The sequence below is a fragment of the Lycorma delicatula genome, chromosome 1 (genome assembly GCF_047948215.1).
Source record: "Lycorma delicatula isolate Av1 chromosome 1, ASM4794821v1, whole genome shotgun sequence".
Classification (NCBI taxonomy): domain Eukaryota; kingdom Metazoa; phylum Arthropoda; class Insecta; order Hemiptera; family Fulgoridae; genus Lycorma; species Lycorma delicatula.
The window spans coordinates 194200791-194227594 of NC_134455.1; the positions used below are offsets into that span (position 1 = coordinate 194200791).

General features: G+C 29.3%; 1 protein-coding gene across 2 annotated transcripts in view; it reads right to left on the minus strand.

The window, feature by feature from the left end:
• The window catches only part of Phb2 (prohibitin 2), a 63974-nt gene that overhangs the window by 31757 nt on the left and 5413 nt on the right, over window positions 1-26804 (minus strand). For both annotated transcript variants that reach the window (XM_075369495.1, XM_075369505.1), the window contains exons 3-4: window positions 17755-17980; window positions 788-913 (exon numbers count right to left, since the gene is read on the minus strand). In XM_075369495.1, the coding sequence (XP_075225610.1) occupies window positions 788-913; window positions 17755-17980 (352 nt within the window). The remainder of the gene's footprint in view (window positions 1-787; window positions 914-17754; window positions 17981-26804) is intronic.

Below are 26804 nucleotides of genomic sequence, written 5' to 3' on the forward strand. Positions count from 1 at the left end.
TATTTCCTCATTTGAAATTACAACTGCTATGAATTGTCATGTTGTTTTATAAGTTTTAAAACAAAAATTCAAAAGGCACTGCAAAGCGATTGTTTGTGCACCTTCACATATAATCATTATTTCTGTGAATACACATTAAAGAATCTATCTTTCATACTTAACACACCAGTAAGTAATTATTAATATTAAATAATTATGTAAAAAAATAGTAATTATAGTGATTTAAGTATTTTATTTGAATATTATTCAACTTTAAAAAAATAAAATTAATTTTACACAGCTAAAAATTGATCTTTTTCTTTTACTATTTTAATAATTTTATCTAAAAGTCATCACAATTACTTTTTGGTTGTAGACCGATTTGTTTGAGAAACTGTAAAAATATCTAGCACTGAGAAGAAGCTGCCTGTGACAAGGTTCAGCATGCAAATGATTAAACTATAATCATAATCATAAAATGAGTTAAGCAATTAAAAAGAAATACATTCTTTTAATAGAGAATCTTTTTATAAAACAATTAGAAAAGTAAAATTAAAAACTGTCATAGAAAAGAGATTTGTTGGCAGTCTAAATAACACAACATGAGACCAAGTAACTATTTCAAAACGTAGCTAATAAATCAGTTTCAAGAGATAAACAAATTTCTTTCAGGTTTTCAAGGAAAAACAACTTCTTTTTTAATTTAATATTACAAAAGTTGTCAATTATACATATACAGGTCTTAAAGACAATTTTATCAAGATACTGGGAACTTGGCAATTTGTATGAATTAATACTACTATATTACCTGCTTTGCTTCCACAGCAGCAGTGTATTCTTTGCCAAAACTTAATTCTGTAATTGAGACATCATCTAATATGATGTTAAAATCACGTGCTCTTTCAATTAGCTCTCTTCTTACTAACAATGATACCTACAAATGAAAAAAAAACAAGCACTACAATATTAAAATATACAATACTATTCATTACTTTAAATTTACCATAAAAAAAATTTATATAGCTCTATATCTGTTTATATAGTTTCTTTCCATTTAATCTTACCACAATGTAAAAATTAGTCAATAATAATTAATTCATATGTAATGGATGCATCCCATCATCTGGTTCTTTCAATTTCACTTTATAGCCCAAATAAGAAAACATTTTTAATCTTCCTCAACTTTTCTGCATGATCTTTCTATCATATGCTTTGCATTTTATTTCTAGAAAATTATACTTATTAAAAAAAATATGTACCATTAATGTATTAGATTTCTTAGACGCTGACATAATATGACAGTGGTCGATTCTTGCTAATAGTAAAATGCAGCCAACAAAATAAAAAAAAACTAGAATAACAATGAATTACTTATTTAAATTAAACCAGATTTGCTTTCTGCATACCTCACAAAGTGTTCACTAATCTATACTTAGAATTCCAGTGGTATTAATTTGTTGAGATTAAAGAATTCCACTTTATTTCATAAATATCTAACAAGGTTCCAATATAAACTACTTTTTGCAATTTCGGAATATTCTTAATATAATACTACATAAGTTAAAATTTTCAAACAGATGACTTAACTCTATTACAGTTGAAGAATATAATAGTTATTTCATTCACAGCTTTTTTTAATTTAAGGCGGCTAATAGCATTATAAAAATTCTACTGAAATTCTTGTTTTCCGAATACCAGTAACCATAATTGCACATTACATTTATAAAAAATCTTCTCAATACATTTTACTTGCTGTTAAATGTTCTCCATTATAATATATATCTACATTATAAATAATAAGCATCATTATACTGTACATCAGATCTTTTGAAAATATTAATGACACTTATACTTAACATTGACTAATTAATGTTAAGAATAAACATAAAACATTAGCAGTATAAAGATCAAGATTATTACATAAATAGTAATTAATGTAGTAAATAAAAAACTGCATGTGATAAGCATTACTGCTGCTGAACATATTATAATATTTCTAACCTGGAAATGAAATTTCAATGTCATCAAACCATAAAACCGTCTCTTACTTTTCATTCAATGTTCACTCAAAGCCAAATTTAAAAACAAAGATCAAATTTTTAAATAAATAATATTTTAGAAGGAACTTAATAAAATTAATTACAAACTTCAAAATAAATATTCAAAAAAGGACTTCAACCCCTTCAACTAAACAATAGTAAAAAACTACCCCTAACTTTAATTACCATTTAAATGCAAAAAAAAAAACGATACAACTTAAGTGCAAAAAAAAAAGAACGGTTCAAGCTTGCAAAATAATTAGTTTAGAAATTGATAATTATCAGCACCAACAAGAGCAAAGAAAGCTATCCCTAACTTTAAATACAATTTAGAAACAAAAAAAGAACAGTTCAAGCTTGCAAAATAATTAGTTTAGAAATTGATAAGATACATTAGAAATACAATAACAAATTTATTTTTAAAGAATAAATAATTAAATGTAAATGAGCATGTATAATAATTTTAATGAATTGAACTTTAAAATAAAAGTTAGATCATGAGTTTTTTTGGTTTTTTTTATAATAATTATATATTTTTAAATAATCTTATAATTATCTTTTTTTGGTTTATTCAACTTTAAAAATTAATTTATTATATAACATTATTTTAAATCAAGGGTTATTTAATTTATTAAATAGGAAATTAATTATTCCATTATTGTTTAATTATTTAATTAAAATTGAACTTGAATTTATTATAATTATTTTATTGATGCATTTAATTAAATCATTTATTTTATATGATTATCTTTAGAAAATGTAAAAGAAGAATGGGAGAATGTTAAAAAGGAAATTCTTAAATCAGCAGAAGCAAACTTAGGCGGAATAAAGAGAACCGGTAGAAAACCTTGGGTTTCAGACGAAATATTGCAGCTGATGGATGAACGTAGAAAATATAAGAATGCTAGTGATGAAGAAAGTAAAAGGAACTATCGGAAATTAAGAAATGCTATAAACAGGAAGTGCAAACTGGTGAAAGAAGAGTGGATTAAAGAAAAGTGTTCAGAAGTGGAAAGAGAAATGAACATTGCTAAAATAGATGGAGCATACAGGAAAGTTAAGGAAAATTTTGGGGTACATAAATTAAAATCTAATAATGTGTTAAACAAAGATGGTACACCAATATATAATATGAAAGGTAAAGTCGATAGATGGGTGGAATATATTGAAGAGTTATACGGAGGAAATGAATTAGAAAATGGTGTTATAGAGGAAGAAGAGGAAGTTGAAGAGGATGAAATGGGAGAAACAATACTGAGATCTGAATTTAAGAGAGCATTAAAAGATTTAAATGGCAGAAAGGCTCCTGGAATAGACGGAATACCTGTAGAATTACTGTGCAGTGCAGGTGAGGAAGCGATTGATAGATTATACAAACTGGTGTGTAATATTTATGAAAATGGGGAATTTCCATCAGACTTCAAAAAAAGTGTTATAGTTATGATACCAAAGAAAGCAGGGGCAGATAAATGTGAAGAATACAGAACAATTAGTTTAACTAGTCATGCATCAAAAATCTTAACTAGAATTTTATACAGAAGAATTGAGAGGAGAGTGGAAGAAGTGTTAGGAGAAGACCAATTTGGTTTCAGGAAAAGTATAGGGACAAGGGAAGCAATTTTAGGCCTCAGATTAATAGTAGAAGGAAGATTAAAGAAAAACAAACCAACATACTTGGCGTTTATAGACCTAGAAAAGGCTTTTGATAACGTAGACTGGAATAAAATGCTCAGCATTTTAAAAAAATTAGGGTTCAAATACAGAGATAGAAGAACAATTGCTAACATGTACAGGAACCAAATAGCAACAATAACAATTGAAGAACATAAGAAAGAAGCCCTAATAAGAAAGGGAGTCCGACAAGGATGTTCCCTATCTCCGTTACTTTTTAATCTTTACATGGAACTAGCAGTTAATGATGTTAAAGAACAATTTAGATTCGGAGTAACAGTACAAGGTGAAAAGATAAAGATGCTACGATTTGCTGATGATATAGTAATTCTAGCCGAGAGTAAAAAGGATTTAGAAGAAACAATGAACGGCATAGATGAAGTCCTACGCAAAAACTATCGCATGAAAATAAACAAGAACAAAACAAAAGTAATGAAATGTAGTAGAAATAACAAAGATGGACCACTGAATGTGAAAATAGGAGGAGAAAAGATTATGGAGGTAGAAGAATTTTGTTATTTGGGAAGTAAAATTACTAAAGATGGACGAAGCAGGAGCGATATAAAATGCCGAATAGCACAAGCTAAACGAGCCTTCAGTAAGAAATATAATTTGTTTACATCAAAAATGAATTTAAATGTCAGGAAAAGATTTTTGAAAGTGTATGTTTGGAGTGTCGCTTTATATGGAAGTGAAACTTGGACAATCGGAGTATCTGAGAAGAAAAGATTAGAAGCTTTTGAAATGTGGTGCTATAGGAGAATGTTAAAAATCAGATGGGTGGATAAAGTGACAAATGAAGAGGTATTGCGGCAAATAGATGAAGAAAGTAGCATTTGGAAAAATATAGTTAAAAGAAGAAACAGACTTATAGGCCACATACTAAGGCATCCTGGAATAGTCGCTTTAATATTGGAAGGACAGGTAGAAGGGAAAAATTGTGTAGGCAGGCCACGTTTGGAGTATGTAAAACAAATTGTTGGGGATGTAGGATGTAGAGGGTATACTGAAATGAAAAGACTAGCACTAGATAGGGAATCTTGGAGAGCTGCATCAAACCAGTCTAATGACTGAAGACAAAAAAAAAAAGAAAAAGATTATCTTTACAAAAAATATTTTACATTAAAATAAAAACTTATTCTTAATTAATTTTGATTTAACTGATAATGAATAAATTTTTTTAATTTACATTAGATCTAATAATTAAAGTTGAATATTTAATAAAATAATATATAAAAGGGAGAAATAATATTTAAATAAATATGTTATATAATATATATATTATAATATATTTATCTTTTTCTTTTTTGTAGTATGATAATCAATCAATTCAATGATATAATATATTTATATTATAAATATAAATATCAAATATATATATATGTATTATATATTATAAATATCTTATTATATCAAAAAAATTTTGTTAAAAAATTAAACTTAAAATAAAAAAATTGCAGAAAATTAAATAAATAAGTAAAAACAAAGTACCAAAAAAAAAAATAAATAAATAAATAAAAAAAATAAAAAAAGGAAAAAACAATGGATTTTTATACTTAAGCAAGATGCCTGATTAAAGGATTACTTTGATGAAGTAAATTAAGTGAAATCTCACTCATGCTAATATTGTAAAATCCAGAATCAAACTGAAACTAAAGAAATCAAAATGCTTTATGCATCACACATTCTCCTACAAAAAGATAAGCTAATGGGTTCATACCCCATCGATGAATAAATTCTATTTTTAATTAAAATAAATTTGTCAAAAATAATATTTTTATTAACAATAACTACAAGAGTAATTATATCAATTTCATCAAACAGAATAATATTTACATGAATATCTATAGAAATCAATTTAATTTCCTTTTTACTGCCCCATTAATTGTCCCATTAATGAAAGAATTTGAATAATGAGAATTCTAATAAAATTAGGTATAATCCCCTTTCACCTATGATTATCAAGAATACAAATAATAAGATGAAATATGTGCATAATAATAATAATAACCCTACAAAAAATTAAACCAACAATCATTTCAACTCAAATAACCAGAATAAAATTAATAATAATATCAATAATCATAGGACCAATTTCAGGAATAAAACAAACATCCTTAAAAAAATTGATAGCATACTCATCAATCACACAAACTCACGAATAATAATCTTATCACTAATAATCTCTAAACAACAATTCATTATATTATTTACCATATACTCAACTATTAATATTGTCATAATGACCACCTTAAAAGAAAATAACATCAACTTCATAAATCAACTAAACACACAGACAAATATAACTAAAATATCATTAATAATTTCATCATTATCAATAAGAGGGATGACACCAACTACAGGATTTCTAATAAAATTAATAATTTTAAAATCAATAATATACACAACACCAGCTATATCAAATTAACATCATCAATCATGGCCACACATATATATTTGAATATAATAATTCCAACAATAACCAAATCAAGTAACTCAAAAATAAAGAAGTTAAAAAAAAAAGAATCAATTACACCAATTATTTTTTAAACCTAATAGGAATTCTAATAATAATAATTTTAAAATTAAATTAAACCCTAAAAAGGATTTAAGTTAAAAAAACTATTAACCTTCAAAGTTAAAATTATTATTATAAATAAGCCTTAGCAAATTAATACACCACTATATTTGCAATACAGAATCATAACTGAATACAAGGCAAATAGATAATGAGAGGTTATTAACCTTAAATAAATTTACAATCTATCACCTAACTCAGCCATCCCATTTACAATGAATAAATGAATATTTTCAACAAATCACAAAGACATTGGAACCCTATACTTCATCTTTGGACTATGAGCAAGCACATTAGGTACAATAAGAAGAATAATCATCCGAATAGAATTAATACAACCCGGATCAATAATTAAAAATGACCAAATCTACAACACTATCGTGACATCACATGCATTTATCATAATCTTCTTCATAGTTATACCAATTATAATCGGATGATTTGGAAACTGACTGGTTCCAATAATAATTGGAGCACCAGATATAGCATTCCCACGAATAAATAACATAAGATTTTGACTTTTACCTCCATCAATCACAATACTCATTTCAAGTTCAATAGTAGGATCAGGATCAGCAACAGGATGAACAATTTATCCCCCCTCCCCTGTCAGCGCAAATCGCCCACTCAGGCCCATCAGTAGACCTAACCATCTTTTCACTTCATATCGCAGGCCTAAGATCTATTATAGGGGCAATTACTTTTATTTCAACAACAATAAATATACGGCCAAAAGGAATAACTATAGTAAAAATCCCACTATTCTGTTGATCAGTTCTAATCACAGCAGTTCTACTATTAATTTCTCTACCCATACTATCAGGAGCAATTACATTACTTCTAACTGATCGACACTTTAATACCTCATTCTTTGACCCAACCGGAGGTGGAGATACCATTTTATATCAACACTTATTCTGATTCTTTGGACACCCAGAAGTTTACATTCTAATTCTACCAGGATTTGGATTAATCTCTCACTCATCACAAATGAAAGAGGAAAAATAATATTTGGACATCTAGGAATAATTTACACTATATTAGCAATTGGAATTTTGGGATTTATTGTATGAGCTCACCACATATTTACTGTAGGAATCGATATTGATACACGAGCATATTTTACATCAGCAACTATAATTATTGCTGTACCAACAGGAATTAAAATTTTCAGATGAATAGCAACAATACAAGAAATTAAAAAAAAAATCACAAATAATCTGATCCATAGGATTTGTATTCTTATTTACAATTGGAGGACTAACAGGAGTTATTTTAGAAAATTCATCAATTGATGTTATGCTACATGACACATACTATGTAGTAGCACACTTCCATTATGTCTGATCAATAGGAGCAGTATTTGTCATTATAGCAAGAATCATCCACTGATTCCCACTAATAACAGGTCTAAGAATAAATAAAAAATGACTAGAAATCCAATTCTCCACTATATTTGTAGGAGTAAACTTAACCTTTTTTCCACAACACTTTTTAGGCCTAGCAGGCATACCACGACGATATTCAGACTATCCAGACAATTACATAACATGAAATATAATATCATCAATAGGATCTCTTATCTCAATAATCAGAATTATATTTATATTCATCGTATGAGAATCATTAATATTCAAACGAATCACAATTTTCAAAAATAATAAATCATCATCAATTGAATGATTCTCAATTACACCCCGCCTCAACATTCATTCAATGAACTACCATCAGTATCAAAACCATTCTAAGAGTGGCAGAAAATTGCCATGAACTTAAAATTCATTAATAAATTAAAAAATAATTTCCTTAGAAATAGCATCATGAATAAAATTTAACATAATAAATAGAGCAAGACCAATCATAGAATAACTGATAACCTTCCATGATCACACCATAACAATTCTTCTATCCATTACAACAATAGTAACAATCATAATAATAACAATAATAAAAAATAAAATATCAAATAACCTCTTAGAAAATCAAGCAATAGAAACAATCTGAACAACAATGCCAGCAATTATTCTAGTATTTATCGCCATCCCATCAATTAAAATTTTATATCTAATAGAAGAAATAATTAAACCATCAATCACCATTAAAACAATTGGCCATCAATGATAGTGATCATATGAATACTCACTCAAAAAAATTAGAATTAGAATCGTACATAAAACCCCAAATAGATTTAAATTCATTCCGATTAATTGAAGTTGACAATTGAATAACAATTCCATTCCTAACACAAATTCGAGTAATCGTATCATCAATAGACATAATTCACTCTTGAACTTTCCATCAATAGGGGTAAAGATAGATGCAATCCCAGGACGCCTTAATCAAATTAGATTAATAACAAAAACCCCAGAAGTTTTCTTTGGTCAATGTTCAGAAATTTGTGGAATAAATCACAGCTTCATACCAATCACAATAGAAAGAATTGATATAAAATCATTTATTAAATGAATAAAAACATTAAAAAAATTAAACATTAAGTGACAAAGAAAGTAATGGTCTCTTAAACCAAAATATAGTAAACATCGAATACTCTTCATGAAAGACGCTAGTTTAAAAAAAAAAAACACATTTAATTGTCAAATAAAAAATACATAAAATGTGCATCTTGATTCCACAAATATCACCAATAATGTGAAACCTAATATTATTAATAACAATTACAATTTTAATAAATGTAACAAAAATATTCGTCATAACAAATATAAAAAAGAAATCAAAAAACCAAAAAAATAAAAATAAAGAAACTGAAAATGATAACCAGCCTTTTTTCAACATTTGACCCAGCAACTAAACTTTTACAAAGAAACTGAATAATCATTTTTATGATACTGAACCAAAAAATCTCAAATACATATATTTATAAAATTAATAAATGAATTTAAATCAATAACTCACCAAAAAGAAATCCTAATTATAGTAATATCAATATTCATATTCATTTTAACTAGAAATGTAATACGACTAATTCCATATGTATTTACATCAATATGCCATTTAGGAGTATTAACATCAATCGCCTTACCAAGATGAATTATAATTACAACATACGGATGAAAAAACTTTACAAATGAAATATTTAAACACATATTACCAAAGGGAATACCATCAGGTATTTCACCAATAATAATCATAATTAAAACTACAGGAAATATCATTTGACCAATTTCATTGGCTGTACGACTAACAGCAAATATAATTGCAGGACATCTACTAATAACACTATTAGGAAATACTTCATCAACTAACATATTAATAATTACACTACCAATCCAGATAATACTAACAGCATTTGAAATAGCAATTTCAATCATTCAAGCTTATGTTTTTACAACCCTTTACTCTAGAGAAGTGCCATATGAAAAAAAATCACCCATTCCGTATAGTTTCTAAAAGGCCATGACCAATTATACTATCGATCAATGTAATAACAACACTAACAGGAACTGTAAATTGAACTCAAACAAAAGAATTCAACCTAATAATAGTAGGAATATCCACATCAACCTTGCCAATAACAATATGATGACGAGACATTACTCGAGAATCAACTTTTCAAGGAAACCACACAAACTAAAGTAAAATCATTAATAAAAATAGGAATAATCATATTCATAATTTCAGAAATAAAATCTTCCTATCATTCTTCTGAATATTCTTCCATTCAAGTCTAGCCCCCTCAAATGAAATTGGAATAAACTGACCAACAAAATCAATTAAACCATCTAACCCTATAGAAGTGCCACTTTTAAACACAATTATTTTAATTTCATCAGGAATCACAGTGACATGAGCTTACCACAGAATCCTATCAAATAAATCACTTATTTTAACAATCATACTAGGATTATACTTCACAATTCTACAAAAATGAGAATACCAACAATCAAACTTCACAATAGCAGACTCAATTTACGGGTCATCTTTATTTTTAACAACAGGATTCCATGGTATACACATAATTATCGGAACAATCTTCCTTACAGTTTCATCAATACGATGTATAAAAATACATTTCTCCACAAATCACCAACTTGGCCTAAAAGCTGCAATCTGATACTGGCATTTTGTAGACGTAATCTGATTATTCCTTTATCTATCAATTTACTGATGAGAAAAATAAAACTTAAAAATCTTTTTAGTACAAAAAGTATAATTAGCCTCCAACTAATAGATTAACAAAATTAAAAAGATAATTAAAATTACTATAACAATAATGTCATTAACATCAATTATCATTACAATAACAATCTCAAAACAAAAATAAAAATAAGACGAGATAAGAATTCACCATTTGAATGTGGATTTTCTAAAATGTCATCAACACGAAAATCCTTTTCTACACACTTCTTTTTAATTGCAACAATCTTTCTAATCTTCGACATCGAAATTGTGACACACGTAAGCACCTGAAGTGGAAAAGGCATTACTTCAGTAAATTTAACCTGGTCCCTACCACCTATACAAATGCATGTAGCAATACACATACAGCTTGCTGCCAGTTAATGGGAAATACATACACCTTAATATACAGTATGCTCTCTCACCTATGTTACAATCAATCATTTAGTTCTTTAGTTATGAATAAAATAAAATAAATTTGTTTCATAATTATGAATGTTCCACAGCACTTTCTATAATGCTTTTCTTAATATCATAATATAATTGGTTAATTCACAGGAAAGATTTACAATGAAGCAAAGTTTTTTAAGGTATCGGCTATATTTTTTTTACTTTTCTATTTTTCTAAGTTGTAATAAATAAGAGGAACCAGATAGTACAAATGCTTCCCCTCTTGGATGAAGGACTCATATTTAAAACTTTTTTCAAGTAATTTAATATAAACAAATAATATGGAATTATCCACTGAAATCTCATTGTCTACCAAACACATATTCAAAATTGAGGGCTGGTTTCTAGTAATAAATGGATGCAAACAATCATATCATGCACGTGCAGTAGCTCCAACCACTTCATTAGCTAGTTAGTGGTCATCCTTTCGAAAGCCTGTTGTAGATTGCTACATTATGCTGTTGGCTGTGATTGATAATGAATATGACAATAAACAATCCTGCCAGTTGTGAAATCCAGTGTGTGATTCTATATATCAATGTGTAAGGTCATAATGCTTCAAAGTTCATCACAAATTGTATAAAATTCATACACCTATAGTAATAAATGAAAGGAAGGCAAGGTGGTACTGTGACGTTTGTTTAATTAAGGTTATATAAAAGTACATCTGTAGAGAGAAGTGGCTTTGTTGGACAAGTGAAAACAAAAGTTAGAGAAAACTGATACTTTACAATTACTATTCTTACAATAGAATTTTCACTCATTTTTGAGTGCAGTGTATGGAGTTGTTACTGTAAAACTACGTTATTTTATAGTGTGCAAGATAGGTCTAAAAAATGATGATTGACTTTTGATGAAAAATGATGATAAATGATGAAAAATGATGAATATTTTTTTATCATTACAAGAGAGTGGGACAAATTATTTTCCTATATGGTGATGAAACCTGGATTTCATTCATAAATGTAGAGTTCAAACAACATTGCAGTGGCATCGTTCAACAAAGCCAAAAAAATTTCAAGCAAACTGTCAGCTTGGAATATAATGATGACTTTTCTGGGATAAAAAACATGCCCTACTGATTTCAAGGAGCTGGAAGCAACAGTCACATAGGCGTTCATTGCTAAACATTTTCAAATTTAAGGTGCAATTCAGAATCAACGGTGTAGGATGCTATTATTAAAAATTATTCTCTCACAATAAAACATTTTATAATTATCTCTCCCATACACTGCTACTAATACTGTTAAAGTTAACACTTAAATTGTTATGTTTAGATATAAATATGGATAAGAACAAATCATCCCCTTATAGCCCAAATTTTACACATAGTGACTGACTATAATGTCTTCCTTCATGTAAAAAAGTGGCTTAGTCTTCAATGGCTTAAGAACAGGGATGAGTTGAAAGCAGCACTAACGAACTGAGAAATTTCAGGTTAATATTTTTATGAAGTGTGTTAAAAGGTATGTTTCTAGAATCCAGAAATGTTTAGAAACCAATACTAATAAAGCATCTATATAAAAAATAAAACAGATACATAAATATTTAACATATAATAAATTTTTTACTCTTCCTATATATTTTTTTTTTAATGACCTACCAGCCCTTTTGAAATACACCTCATACATAAAAATAATACATTTTCACACCATCTCTTACATAAAAATAATATACATTTTTCAAAATTTTTTTATAAAAATTAATAGAAAAGTATAGCAAGTTTTTCATTTAAGTTTTCTTTCCGGAAATCTGATACATTTTTTCAAACAAAAAGATTAATTCTATGACTGGATCTATGTATAAATTTTATTTATTTATGGGTCAATCCATTTGAAGTAACCGAAAGGTGATTGCTTGACCAATTAAAAAAAAATATATTGAAACTTACTTGTTTCGTACATGTCTCAGGACCTTGAAAGTATCTTTTTTAAATGTTTTATTTATGCAGTTTACCTGTGGTGGCCATTTTTGTTATGGTGCACACTTCTATTTTTGTGATTGTAAGGGTTTACGGAAAAATTCATAACTAAAAAAACTACTGGTCCTGGAAGAATGAAACAACAAAAAGCAATTTATTCATATTTTCTCAAGATAAAAGACTGGTCCAGTGGTTTACTTACCTATCTCTCTTCTTTCTATGAAAAAATTACCAATAAAGTTGAACATGAAAAATGGTGAAATTTCACGTATGGTAATATTTTTCAAGAGGCAGGGATGGCATACACAGTCTAATTTATTTTTTTATATATAGGTATATATTATTAGTTTTACCATAAATAATATTAATGGTGATATATTTCACCCCTAAAGTTTATGAATTTTTTAAAACTAATTTTGGCTTCAAATAAATCTGATGGGGCTGTTGATAAAAATCTCAAATTTGCACAACTTACAGTGTTTTTGTAGGTGTTTATGGCAAATAAAAAAGTTTGTGTATTATACTAATAAAAAAGTTATAACCTCTCAAAAATCATTACCGTTAAGAACCCGTTAAAAGCAATACCATGTTGACTCACTAATAAGTGCTCCTTAAGGTTTCTTGTCTTCCTGACACTTTAATATTTTTATACTTATTACTACAGTTGAAATTGACTTGTTAAAACCATTCAATTGCAGTTTTCAAGTTAAAACAGGTACTTGAAGTTATTTCCAGTCATCAGGAAAATTCATGTTGCAACATGCTCATTTATGCTTGTTGCATCATTAAGCTTTGCAGTTATGGACTGGTCAGTCTGACATTAGTCAGTGACCTGTCCACATCTGTACAGAGTGTCTCAAATTTCATCCTGTGTTTGGAAGTGTTTATTAAATAAATATGTTTTACTTAATATTATATATTTGTATATTTATTAATATATTTGTAAATTTTAAAATCAGTTAAATTTTGACATTATTTTCAATTAATTTCACATAAAACAACCAAAGAATAATGTTTCATTGGAATTTATGTGAGTGAACAGTGTCCTAAAACAATGTATGGTACAGTGCCAAATTCATTAAAATTTGTGAATTAGTGATGAAAACCAACAACTAATTTTTTTATGTGTTAATTCAGATGTCACTAGTGTTTGTAAATATCATGACAAACGTGTTTGTCAAATTTCAGTCACCTGTATGGACAGTTCTGTTGTGACCCTTTGAGAAGTCATAAAAACAGTTAAAAAAAACTAAAGACAAATAAGATTAGAGCAAGCTCTTAAAGAACACATTTTTCCAAATTTAAATTTAGTTCCTCGAAAGTCTCTTTGTGTTAACTGTTTCAAAAGTATTTTTTCTCAGCATAACAAACAACTATATGAATGCGAAGACCAAGAGCAATAAATTGCCCATCACAATATTGAACAACTGGATGCTGCTTGTAACATTTTGGATGTATCACCTCCTTCAAAATTAAAAAAAAATTAAGCACAGATCAAAGGCCATCAGCATTAAAATTTTAAATAAATAAGGTATCTGAAAAATTAAAAAAGAATCTTTAATTATGTTTTGACTCAAAAGTTTCTGAAAATGAAAATCCAGCTCAATCTTCTTCACATGAATATAATGATCTTATTTTAAAACTAAAAGAAAAATGTGTTCTTGCTTCTAAACAAGATAAGGTTAAAATTATCACTTTACTTCCCCAATTTTGGGCCAGATCTAAAATAATCAGAATTCAATGAGTGAGTGTTTGGTTAAACTTACTAGAGAATTAGTTAATCAGCAAGGCATTCTACCACAGTTAGGTAAAAGACATAAAACAGGAATTAGTAATGACACAATTAAAAGAGTTGTGTATGAAGACAATAATAGCAAGCTGTGTCCTAGTAAAAAGGATTGTTAGCATGCGTATTGAAGGTGTCAAAGTGCATAAGCAAAAGCCACTTGTTCTGATAAACTTTATGTCTCCTTTGAGACATGGCTGAAAACATAGGCGGCTCCGTTCTCTGACGAGGGTATTGGAAAGTTGGTAAACCCTGAGGAAAATATGAAGACCAAAAGACTCCTTCCAAATTGGTGTATCTTGGCTGGTGCATCCAGGACTCATACAATTTGTGTTTATCCCCACCACCAGAACATCAAACTCATGATTGATGGTGCCAAACTTAATGTTGATTATAAGGACTTAGTAGACATCTTTGTTTGTGACAAGGATAACAACAGCTGTATGATGAATGCAAATGTTCAGGTAAGCAGGCAGTGTTTCAAATGCCAAACTTTTCCAATGAGTATGACGTGTTGCCAGATACAATTATGTATAAACAGCTGATAGGGCAGAGATGATTACTGTTCTTAAGATCAAAGATGAGCTTTTCGAATCATTAGTAGAAAAATTGGAAATGCTGAAAACTCACAATTTTGTGTCAAAATCTCAAGTTCAGTTTTTCAAGAAGAAAAAAATCAGAATTAGGTGAAAAATGTTTGGTGTTGGCATGCTTTGCAGAAAACTTTTCATTTCTTGTTCAAGATGAGATACAAAGCTTACATTTGGTTAACAGTCAAGCCACAGTTCACCCTTTTGTGTTCTATTTCAAGAAAAATGATGTATTACAACACAAAAGTGTCATTACTTTAAGTGATCACTTAAGCACGATACAGCAACATTTTATTGTTTTCAAAAAATTTTAACAGGCCATATCAAGGAAGTATACTAGAACATTAAAAAACTCATCTATTTTACTTCAATTAGTATTACTTCAAGTCAGTATAATAAAAAGAATTTTGCTAATTTATGCAGTCACAAAAAAGACTTCGACCTTGAAGCCAAATGGCACTTCTTTGGATCATCCTATGGGAAAAATGCCTGTGATGGTGTGGGAGGAACAACAAAAAGAGAAGTGGCAAAGGCAAGCCTGCAAAAGCCATTAAACAGTCAGATATTAAACATTGATGAAACGTATTCATTTTGTAATCACAAGCTGAAAAACATATACAAATAAATACAGAAGTATTTTTTGATTAAATCATATGAGATAGCTAAGATTTCAGAAACTCTAAAAAACCATTTTGACTGCTGTGAAAGAGTTGTTGATATTAGAAGCTATCACAAGTATGTTCCTGTGTCAGAAGGCATTGCAAGATCTTACTTTACTTCAGACTCCAAGGGCTATCAAGACAATCCTGTGTCAAGTATTGTACCACTTTCACTTAAGGAAAAAGAATCTATTGCTTGTGTGTATTATGATCAGTGGTAGATATTAATCTCGAAAATGACAATGTGCAGGTTCATTTTTTCCACCCAGCTGGACCACGTACATCATTTCAAAAATCTCAACAAGACAATGTGTGGTACCGATCTGTAAAGTTCTGAGAAAGTTGACATCACTTAAACTAATTACAGTGACGAGTTGTTATCACACAATTTCAAGAGATTTATCAGAAGAGATATTACAGCTATTGGTTGAACACACTAATAAACTTTTATTGCTAAAAAAAACAGGCTATTTCATTGAAGAATAATTAAAATTCTGCTACAACTTATTTTTTCTTCAATAGTGTTTATAAAAGTAAACCAATGTAAAAATAAAAATGAATTCTTGAAAAAAGATGTAGGCTAGTCATTGAAATCTCAATTTGGGTAAGTTTTACAAGTATTTTTGAATCAAAATTGAATTAGGTTAGTAGTATTGGTTAAGTTATCATTAAATTATGACCTATCATTAGTAATTCAAAAGAACTGTTAAAAATATTGAAAATGTTGTCAATAACGTATGGGCTATATATAAAAAATGTAAAGTGCAGAGAAGACAAGTAACCCCCTTGGAGCACTTATTTAGTGACTGAAAATGGTATCGCTTTTAAAAGGTTTTTCATGATTTTTCAGAGGTTATAACTTTTTTATTAGTATAATACACAAACTTTTATATCTGCTATAAACACCTACAAACACACTGTAAGTTTTCATCACCAGCCCCATCAAAGTTATTTGAAGCTAAAATTTGAATTTTTTTAAAACAAATTAGTTTTAAAAAATTCATAAAACTTTAGGGGTAAGTATATCACCATTAATATTATTTATGGTAAAACTACTAATATATACCTACATATAAAAAAATAAATTAAGACTGTGTATGCCATCCCTGCCTCTTGAAAAATATTACCATAAGTGAAATTTCACCATTTTAATGTTCAACTTTATTGGGAATTTTTTCTTAGAAACAAGAGAGATAGGTAAATAAACCACTGGACCAATCTTTTATCTTGAGAAAATATGTTTAAATTGCTTTTTGTTTCATTTTTCCGGGATCAGAAGTTTTTTTAGTTATGATTTTTTCCGTAAACCCTTACAATCACAAAAATAGGAGTGCGTACCATTAAAAAAATGGCCGCTACAGATAAACTGCATAAATAAAAAAATTTGAAAAAAAATGTTTGAAGGTCCTGAAACATGTAGGAAACAAATGGGTAAGTTTTAATTTTTTTTGAGTTGATCAAGCAACCAGCTTATGTTTTTTTGCACTTCAAATGGATTGACCCTTTATATTTAAAATTAATAAAATTAAAAAAAAAAAATTAAGAGGGATACTTTCAAGAGTCTACAAGTAATTTTTCTGAAATATTTAAATAAAAATCTGATCAAGAAGTACAGATAAAAATAATTAATTAAACATTTGGTAATTATTCATTAAAGCCAAAATTATGTATCAGTTTTAAAGACAATAGTGCTACACACAACAGTAAACAATTTCTTGGGCACCATTGTCACAAATGCTATTAATAATACAATTTAATTTTAATTGAGTCAATGAATCAACTTACCAATCTAAATTAAAGTGACTTTTTTCATACAAAATTTACTGAAATATAAAAAATTGTTATAACTCCAAAAAAGGTATATTAGCAAAACCAAGACACCTAACAATACTCATTTTACATAAATTAAGGTGTCTGTTATTTAATAATTAAATAATAATTAACCTGTGCACGCTGTGTAATCAATTGGGATGCATTAAATTTGGCCACAACAGATTTTAGAACTTCATTACAAATTGATGGAAGGACTTTTTCATCATAATCAAGGCCAAGTTGTCGATACATATTAGGAAGTTCTATGGAATCAGGCCGTGACAAAACACGCAAAGAAATATTCACCATTTGTAAATCCTTTGATCCTGTTGGAGAAGATATTTTACGAGGTCTTGATCTAAAATAAAAATAAGTCTATTAAAAATTACAATTTCACATTATTCAATTTATTACTACTAAGTTTAATTTAAATATTTGTGTTTATTGGATGATTAAAAAGATTAAACTAAAACATCTCATATTTTTATTAATATAACATTTGCAAACACCCTTAAAAATTGTCAATTTTATACGCAACTGGTAGGAGTTTTACACATTGGTTATTCCCCTTATGTGTGCAAATCAAACTCATTTAGAGTAGATAACTATAACTATACTATAATGCTGAAAGATAAATTTATTTCTTACAAAGTTACATAAATTTTATTGAATTTTAAATAACTGATAAACAAAATTATAATAAGTATGATTTACACAAAAGTATAAAGTACACTGCATTACATGTTGCAACACATCAAATCTACAATATATTACATTATATATACGCATACACAGTGAAATCTCTCCAAAAAAAAATCAGCCCTGGTTCAAGACGATTTTGGTCTTTGTAGTAGTCTTCTTAGAGAACATGACTTGGTGTGGCCATAATAATTTCTTAAACATGCGCTGGCGTGGCCGTAATAATTCTTGTTAAAGATTTATAGAAATTAATTTTTTAATAAAAAAATGTAATTGGTAGTACAGACGAAATTACTTTCATTAAAATTACACAAATTTAGTGAAACGATATACATACACTCGTAATAACACGGATAATATGGTTGATGACAATAATGGAAAAGAAAAAAAAACGTTAATAAAGAGATGAAACAGGTTTTCAGAACATGTTAATAAATTTTGTAAAATAAAAAATAAATGAAGAATATGAAAGTAAACACTGCAAACATGAGGTTAATTAATTTTGTATTTTAAACAAATGAAGTGCATGTTGAAATATACTGTAAATACCAAAACATTATTTAGCACAAATTTTGTTTATTAACCTCTAAAACACTTACTACTTGAAGTATTCGCTCATTAAAGTCAGCCTACTTGATTTAGTCTTTTGTTTAATTTGCTTCCTTTTTTAATTCAATTTGAACTTCATAAAGCAAGTCGACAATTTTATTACCAAGAATATGATCACCTAATTGTTTTAATTTGTTGAAACAATTGAAAGTATCATCTTAAGGAACAGCCAGGATCTGTTCATCGTCTTCCATCATAGTCTCTTCTGCATCTTTTGAAGTAGAATCATTAGCATGCTTATCCAGAATTTTTTTCTCCCAATCATTTTTATCCTCAACCATCTTCATCTTCATTCAAGTGAACATCAATGTCAAAGTTAATCTGCTAACCTAGTTCTAAGACTTCATTTTCATTTGAATTACAAAATTAGCAGATTTTTTCTGTCTTGTTTTTTCATTGAATTTTTAAATTCAATCAGAAAAATCAAGATTAATCCAAACCTTTCGATTTCCTTACCATTCTACTTTCAGTTTAGACATACTGACATTCTTTAAACATCTTGGATGCAGTGAACTGCTTATTACTGAAGGAGGTTCCTTTTTCTCTTACAGCACTGACACATATCACTGCTATTTTTATTTTACTTTTTTTTGGTACTATACACATACCTACCTTTGAACGTTAATGACTTAGTTGGCAAAGCTCAATAAAAAAGTCCTTTTCATCATCAATGTTGTAAGTGTGCTTGAAATCACGGTCTTTTAATAATGATGGCAACTGTTGCAAACACTGCCACTATGTTTTTGCTGACAAATTCACTTTCACCAAACAAATTTTTAAAACTATACTGTTTTGAAATTTTCCCAACAAACTCACTAATTCCAGTAATGTCTTATTTGAAGTTGTTGTGCATAACTTTTTGCTTTTTTCTTGTGAAGTTCACTGCTGATAGGTAATTTTCACGCACGGCACCTTTAAACCAAGCCAAAGTTAAGTCATTCACTTCTTTGTACAGCTGAAGTTCCCTTTTTTGTATTTTTATTAGCTTTTTTAAACCATTCTTCTTTTTATTTTTGCATTTGTGCTTTACCAATTATTTTTTCTGCAAATTAAATTAAATTAAATTCTTTGTGACAGTCCACAAGCAACATCTTTAATAACATTTAATCATGTTTTGATTTTTTTTCTGACATTTTAGTAACAAAATTTAAAAAAAAAGTTCCGTGACAAAAATTATATGAAAAAAAAAACCAACATTAAACCGAGATGTATGATTACACAATCAGAACTGAAATCTGCCACCAACTGAATCATTTCTTGTTTTTGTTTTCCTATGTAATGTTAGCAGTGTTCTATAAAATAGACTATGATAACATCTTGGACATATGTGTCAATAAAAATTAACGAATAAGCAAGTGTGTATTTTTGTACAAGAATTAAATCTACATTTTCTTGTCTTATTTTTTAAAAATAGAATTAAAATTTTCTCCTATCTAGTGCTAAACTTGTGACCAATGTTTAGTTTTATATACAAAAAAGCTACTAATTAATGGTTGCCATCAATGAATATTTGATGGTCTTCATGGGGTTAGGGAGTATCATCTTGGAGAATAATAACATTATCAGTACTGCAATTTATTCATGTTATGAGAAATACTGGTCAATTATGGAGGTGGTTATCATGAAAGATTTTATTATACGAGGGTTATTTTTTTTTCAAGGTCCAATCGGTCGCAAAATAAAAACCCGTGCAAAAATCGGATGAACCTTTGTGCAGCGTCTGTAGTATGGCCTTCAATCACGCTGCATCACTTCGTTTAGATCTGGACATGCAGCTAGCATGTAAACATGTCTACAACAATAGCATATCCTGCCAAGTGTGAAGTGCGTGCGGTAATTCTATTTCTTCAGGCTGAGGGGTATAATGCAGCTGAAATTCATTGACGAATAAGTAATGGGTACGGTGAAACTTCAATAAGTGACAGCAAAGTGCGACAATGGTGCAGGAACTTTAAAGCAGGACATACAGATGTTAATGATGCAGGTAGTCAGGGAAGGAAGCGAGTGTCAACCGATGATCTCGTTGAGTGAGTGGATGAGGCAATTCGAGAAAATCGTCGGTTCACAATTTCTGTATTGAGTGATTAGTTTCCTGAAATTTCAAGGTCAGCTCTCTACACCATTGTGAGTGAGAGACTTCAGTACCGCAAACTGTGTGCGAGATGGGTTCCCAAGATGCTGTCCAACCATCACAAAACAATGAGAATGGACGCCTCCCTAACGTTTCTCCAGCACTACCACAATGAAGGAGAAGGTTTTTTGAACAAAATTGTCACAGGGGATGAGACGTGGGTCCATTTCGAAACTGAAGAAACAAAAGAACAATCCAAACAGTAGATGCATTCTCATTCTCCCAGTAAACCAAAGAAGTTGAAGTGAACCTTCTCCAACAGAAAGTGTTTGGCTACTGTGTTCTGGGACCGGAATGGAGTTCTCTTGGTAGAATTCATGGAACGTGGCATGACCATCACTGCAGCCTCATACTGCGTGACTCTTCAACGTCTATGAAGGGCAATTCAGAATAAGCGGAGAGGAATGTTGTCATCAGGCATTCTCTTTCTCCATGACAATGCTTGGCCGCACACTGCAGCTGTAAAAAAGAAGCTCCTGCAGCTTTTTCATTGGGAAGTGTTTGATAACCCACTATACAGCCTGGACTTGGCTCCATCCGATTTTCACCGCTTTGCTCACATGAAACGCAGTCTAGGAGGACAACATTTTGGCACAGACATCGAGCTGCAGACCAGTGTAGAAACATGGCTGAAAACACAGACGGCTCCGTTCTATGATGAGGGTATTGGAAAGTTGGTACCACGCTACAACAAATGTCTAAATCGGAGTGGCGACTATGTAGAGAAATAGTGTAACTGTGTAAGTACTTGTTACAACTAAAAATTTTTTTATTTTCACTGTGGTTTTAATTTCACGACCGATTGGACCTTGAAAAAAAAATAACCCTCTTATATATATATAAAATTGTATCATATGCATGTGGGCAGACACACATACACGTGCGACAAATATACTCGTACATAGCAGTATAGTGTTTTACCTACAAATGATGTTGACAACAACATTAAATTCCAGCCCCAAAAGTCTGACAGCTTTTGGGAATAAAAATATTATTAATTTTGGCCACGTCATCACCCAACATATTACCAACTCTTGAGCTAGTTTGAATCTATAATGTAAAGCTGCATGAGTTACACTGAAGATGTGACAGACTAAAAATGAACACCCAATGAAATCACCTTCTGATACCCATTAAAGTAATCACTACGTCTGGATTAACTTAACAAACAAGTCTGTAAAACTCCTGCAGTAGCATCAGGTGACAGACTCAATTTTCTTATAATAATAATAATGGGAGCTTTCACACGAGAAAGGTAGAATTCCAATATCCGGAGTATGAAATACTGCAAAGCTCACACTATCAGTGGGGATACTACAAAATTTTCATTAATCCACTTCTTGCAATATTATGAAGATAATGTTAAGGTTATGCTTTTATATGATACAAGTTGTCCAATTAATTGATCTAACAAGAAAGCTCCCAAAAATCAGCTGGAATGTTTATTTTACTGGGTTAGATGAGAAGTTTGTACAATGTTAATTTTCAGAGTTGAAGGTCATCCTAGACAGACTTCATCTTTAATAAATTCGTGGCTCTCCAAAAAAGGCTTATGCCAGATGAACACTTATGAATTTGATAAAATATTCCCATAAAGAGGTTTTTTATTTTTTCATAAGTCTGAGTGATGATTTTCCCAATACACATTGTTTTGCTCAAAATTGTACTCTTCCATTTCAATAACACACAAAACAACACTACTTCTCGCAAACACATACAAAAAAAAATCTGATAAGTTGAAACTTATACTGAAGGTATAATGTAATGTATATGTATAATGTATATGTTAAAACAAAATGTTATGTTTATTAAGGTGAACCCACAAAGTTGTCACATAATTTACAATATGAACAGTCTCATTACTTTACTACCAAAATTGCAATCAGTATTCATTCTATTTAAATTAGAGAAATTCAATCATAATACAAAAAATAGACAAAAAAAGGGATTATTATGAAATAATTAGGGGGGAACTGTTTTGCCTTTTTTTAATTTCCTAACTTTTTAATATTCTTGAGAGTCCTGAAAAATATACTGGTCAAGATGACTGCAGGTGGTAAAAACGGGGAGTTAACGTAACGATTTTTAAAATAAATATTTAAAATTTTTTTTATTGATTTCACCAAGAGTTATTATATGATACAATATTTAAAGCTTAAAAATGTTACTGCAATTTGAATCTTATATTTAATTTATACAAGATAATTTTTCAGGCTGCCAAAGCCATAATTGCTGTTGTGTATTTTTGACATATGCACTGTGGGTATATACCGATATGCATATTTTTGGTACTAAAAATATTGAAGAAATATATACACAAGTTAAATAGCTGTCAGTTTATTCAGCTTCAAGCTACAGTTTATTTATTTAATAAGCTGAAAATATACACATCAGAAATTATGGGTTTGGCAACCTAAAAGATTAGAGAAAACATCAAGTAACTTTCCCAAAAGTGTTAAATAACACTTTAATTTGAAACTGCTAACATCTGGAAGACTTAATATAGCATAAATTTAATTACTGAAAAAAAAAGTTATTAATCAAAGAATTTAAAATAAAAATGTTACACAAAGAGGTAAAATTTTATTTTTTACAATTTAAACCGAATTATAATTGAAAATTGGATACATAAATGTTAATATAAAATACCTAAATTAATATAAGGTTTTTATTTTTAAATAATGCAAGTGCAAGTTTTTAATTTAAATGCAAGTGCATTTTAATTAAAAACTAAAAAAAATAGCATTATATAACCTGTATTTTTTACTAAAATTAAATTATAACAATATAAAATTATACAGTTAAATTAAAACTACTGGATTTCATTTGCTGAATTCAATGTTTATTCGTTACTCTATGACGTAAGTGCACGTTATTTCTGGTTTAAAATTGGGAAACCTATGATGTTTAGTAATAATGTTTTTGCTGAATTGTATCATTGATCAAGTGAAAGATCAAAATCTTTCACTTCAATCTTTAATCAAGTCAAAGATTATATTAACTTCAGTCATGATTCTGAAGAGGATCCTAATTATACTATGGATATGCTATAGAAATTTCTAGGTTAATAAACAAATTCTTAGTTTGATAGGCTATGTTCTCAATGTTACTATAATTTTTTTCTCCCTAATCTCTCATTATGGTTTTCTCTTTACAACTTTATTTCATTTTTTATACTGTACTGTATTACTAATACTTTATGTTTGCTTTTATTGTGTTTAAATTGGAGAAAATTTACTAAATACATGAAAATAATTTTCTACTAATTTTATATTTCATGCTATCACTTCAAATATTTAGGCCTGTAGTGTTTATTATCAGAATTTTTTGTACATTCCCATACATTTTCATTTTATAACATCAGTTCAAATATATAGGTTCACAATTGTTATGTACTGGTGTTCTTTAGTGGTTGCGTTACAATTAACCAAATATCTCGGAAGTGGTCAATCTGAGTCTGTTCTACACTACTTGTTTACCAGTGTATTTACACTTACACTCCACTACATCTGCAGCTACGTCAGACCTGGTAAGCTGATAAGCTTTTTAACAAGTATATTTATGTAATTACATTCTTCGGTTAATAAATAAATTTTGGGAAAATAACAAAACTATCCAAAAATTTGTTACAACACTTACATTTTCGCATCCAGCATTCAAAGTGTTAAAGCAATATCAAATATTTGAGTGGTATTGATTAATATTACCAAACAGTATAGAAAATAAAAACTGCCGCAAAAGTTACATTGTAGTTTTGAGCATAGACTCACATTAACATATTTCTTTATAACTCAGTTCATTTGGTCAGAAAAAAGGTGACATTTTTTACCAGGAAAAGCTAAAAATTTTTAATAATAAACAATTACTTCTTAATACTAGTAATTCTTGAGCAATCATGAAATGTAATAGACACCATAATTTTTAAATTTCAGAGGTGGGATTGGAAAGTTTTAAGACTGGGCATACAATTTCAAAATGGCAGTACTTACATGCTATTGTGATAAATCTCCTTTAAAGTAGTCCCCTTCTGACTGAACATATTGCTCTAATGGTATTTCCACTTTTAGAAGCATTTCTGGAAATTCTCTTTCTTAAGACCTCTCTGTATTTGCTTGGGTATCTTCAAATGAGTCAAATAGGTTTCCTTTCAGCAAAAATTTTTATTTAGTCAGCAGGGGCTAAAACAGGGGAATAGAGGGGTTGTGGAAGCACAGGAATTTGGCAAAAAAATCCTGCAATCAAGAAGCTGATGCATTGTTATAGTGGAGGACTCAGTTCATGCCTCGACAGAGTGCAGATCTTTCCTTCCACACATTTTCACACTAAAACTGAAGCATTTCTTCCTGGTTTACTGTCTGCCTCCAAGTGGCAAATTCATTATATGGTGCCTGTAGAATCAAAGAAAACCACTAATGTTGTCTTCACATTCAACCGCTCTATAATGCTTTTTTCAGTCAAGGTGAACTTGGAGCCTTTTACTGCGATGTTAGTGACTTTGTGTCTGGGTCAACCCATAAACCCATGATTGATCACCTGCAATTACCCTATTTAACAAATTTTGGGACACTTCAGGTCGATGTTGTTTTTGCAGGTCTGACAACAATTTCAGAATGAATTTTTCAGGCACTCGTATGCCGGCTGGACTAGGGGTTATTTTCAACTGATTCATGGCCATCTTTGAATCTGTTGAACTAGATAAAAACATTTGATCGGCTCAAACATTGATCCCAAAAGGTGGTTTTAAAAGTTCATACGTCTCTGAAGCTGATTGCTGAGTTTTCAAACAAAATCTGACAAACTTGTTCCATTTTTTCATCCACTTCACAAAATCAGCAATCTGCCAAGAACCGAAAACACATCTTCACTCACCAGGATGCCACTCTCTACTGCACAAAGATATATCATGGTGATCTTTTCAAGACATTTCAAGAACAAAACAAGCTTCCCCTTCCAAACCTACCCTCTCCTATTGAGCAGTGGCAGCATCCACCTTAAAAAACTTTCCAATCACACCTAGTATTTATTTGACAGAGAAGATTAGTTTAAAAAGGTATGTAAAATTTCGTAAAAACGGCTGAATTATTCCAGAGATATAAAATTCTATTTAAAAAACCACAAAATCTGTATTTAGATTTATAGACCTTTTTCTTGAATTGATGTTGGGAGTACATTATTAGATGATGTTTATACATCCTGTCTACTGCATTATTTCTTGATAGAAGGAGTACATTAATTTACTGTTTTACACTATCTGTCTTAATTTTCATTAAGGCTACTCTACTATTAAGACTACTCAAGAGTTGTTTTGTCCCAGAGTAATGACATTTGTTGTATCTCATTATCAGATTACCTACAACCTTTTTGGTTACAGCATCTAACATACACTCATACACACACATCTAAGAATCACTAACAAAGGTGACAAAATATATATATATAACTTAAAGGGAATTTTATTGCCTTAAGAAAAATATATATAAGTTTAATGTAAACCATGTTCACCAAATTAGACAACACATTACAAACAATTAAACAATTAATTACAATCTACCAGATGGATGCATATTCTATATATGAATGTTGTCAAACTGGTTAACATTCTTTAATAAATTTTGATTTAGAAAAGATCTTTGTTCTTTCATACATAAACAACTTTTCTTATATATTAGTGTAACATTTAAAAAGTATTTTTTGAATGATTACTCTACAACTGTGATAATTTCTAACATTTAAGTAAAATGTA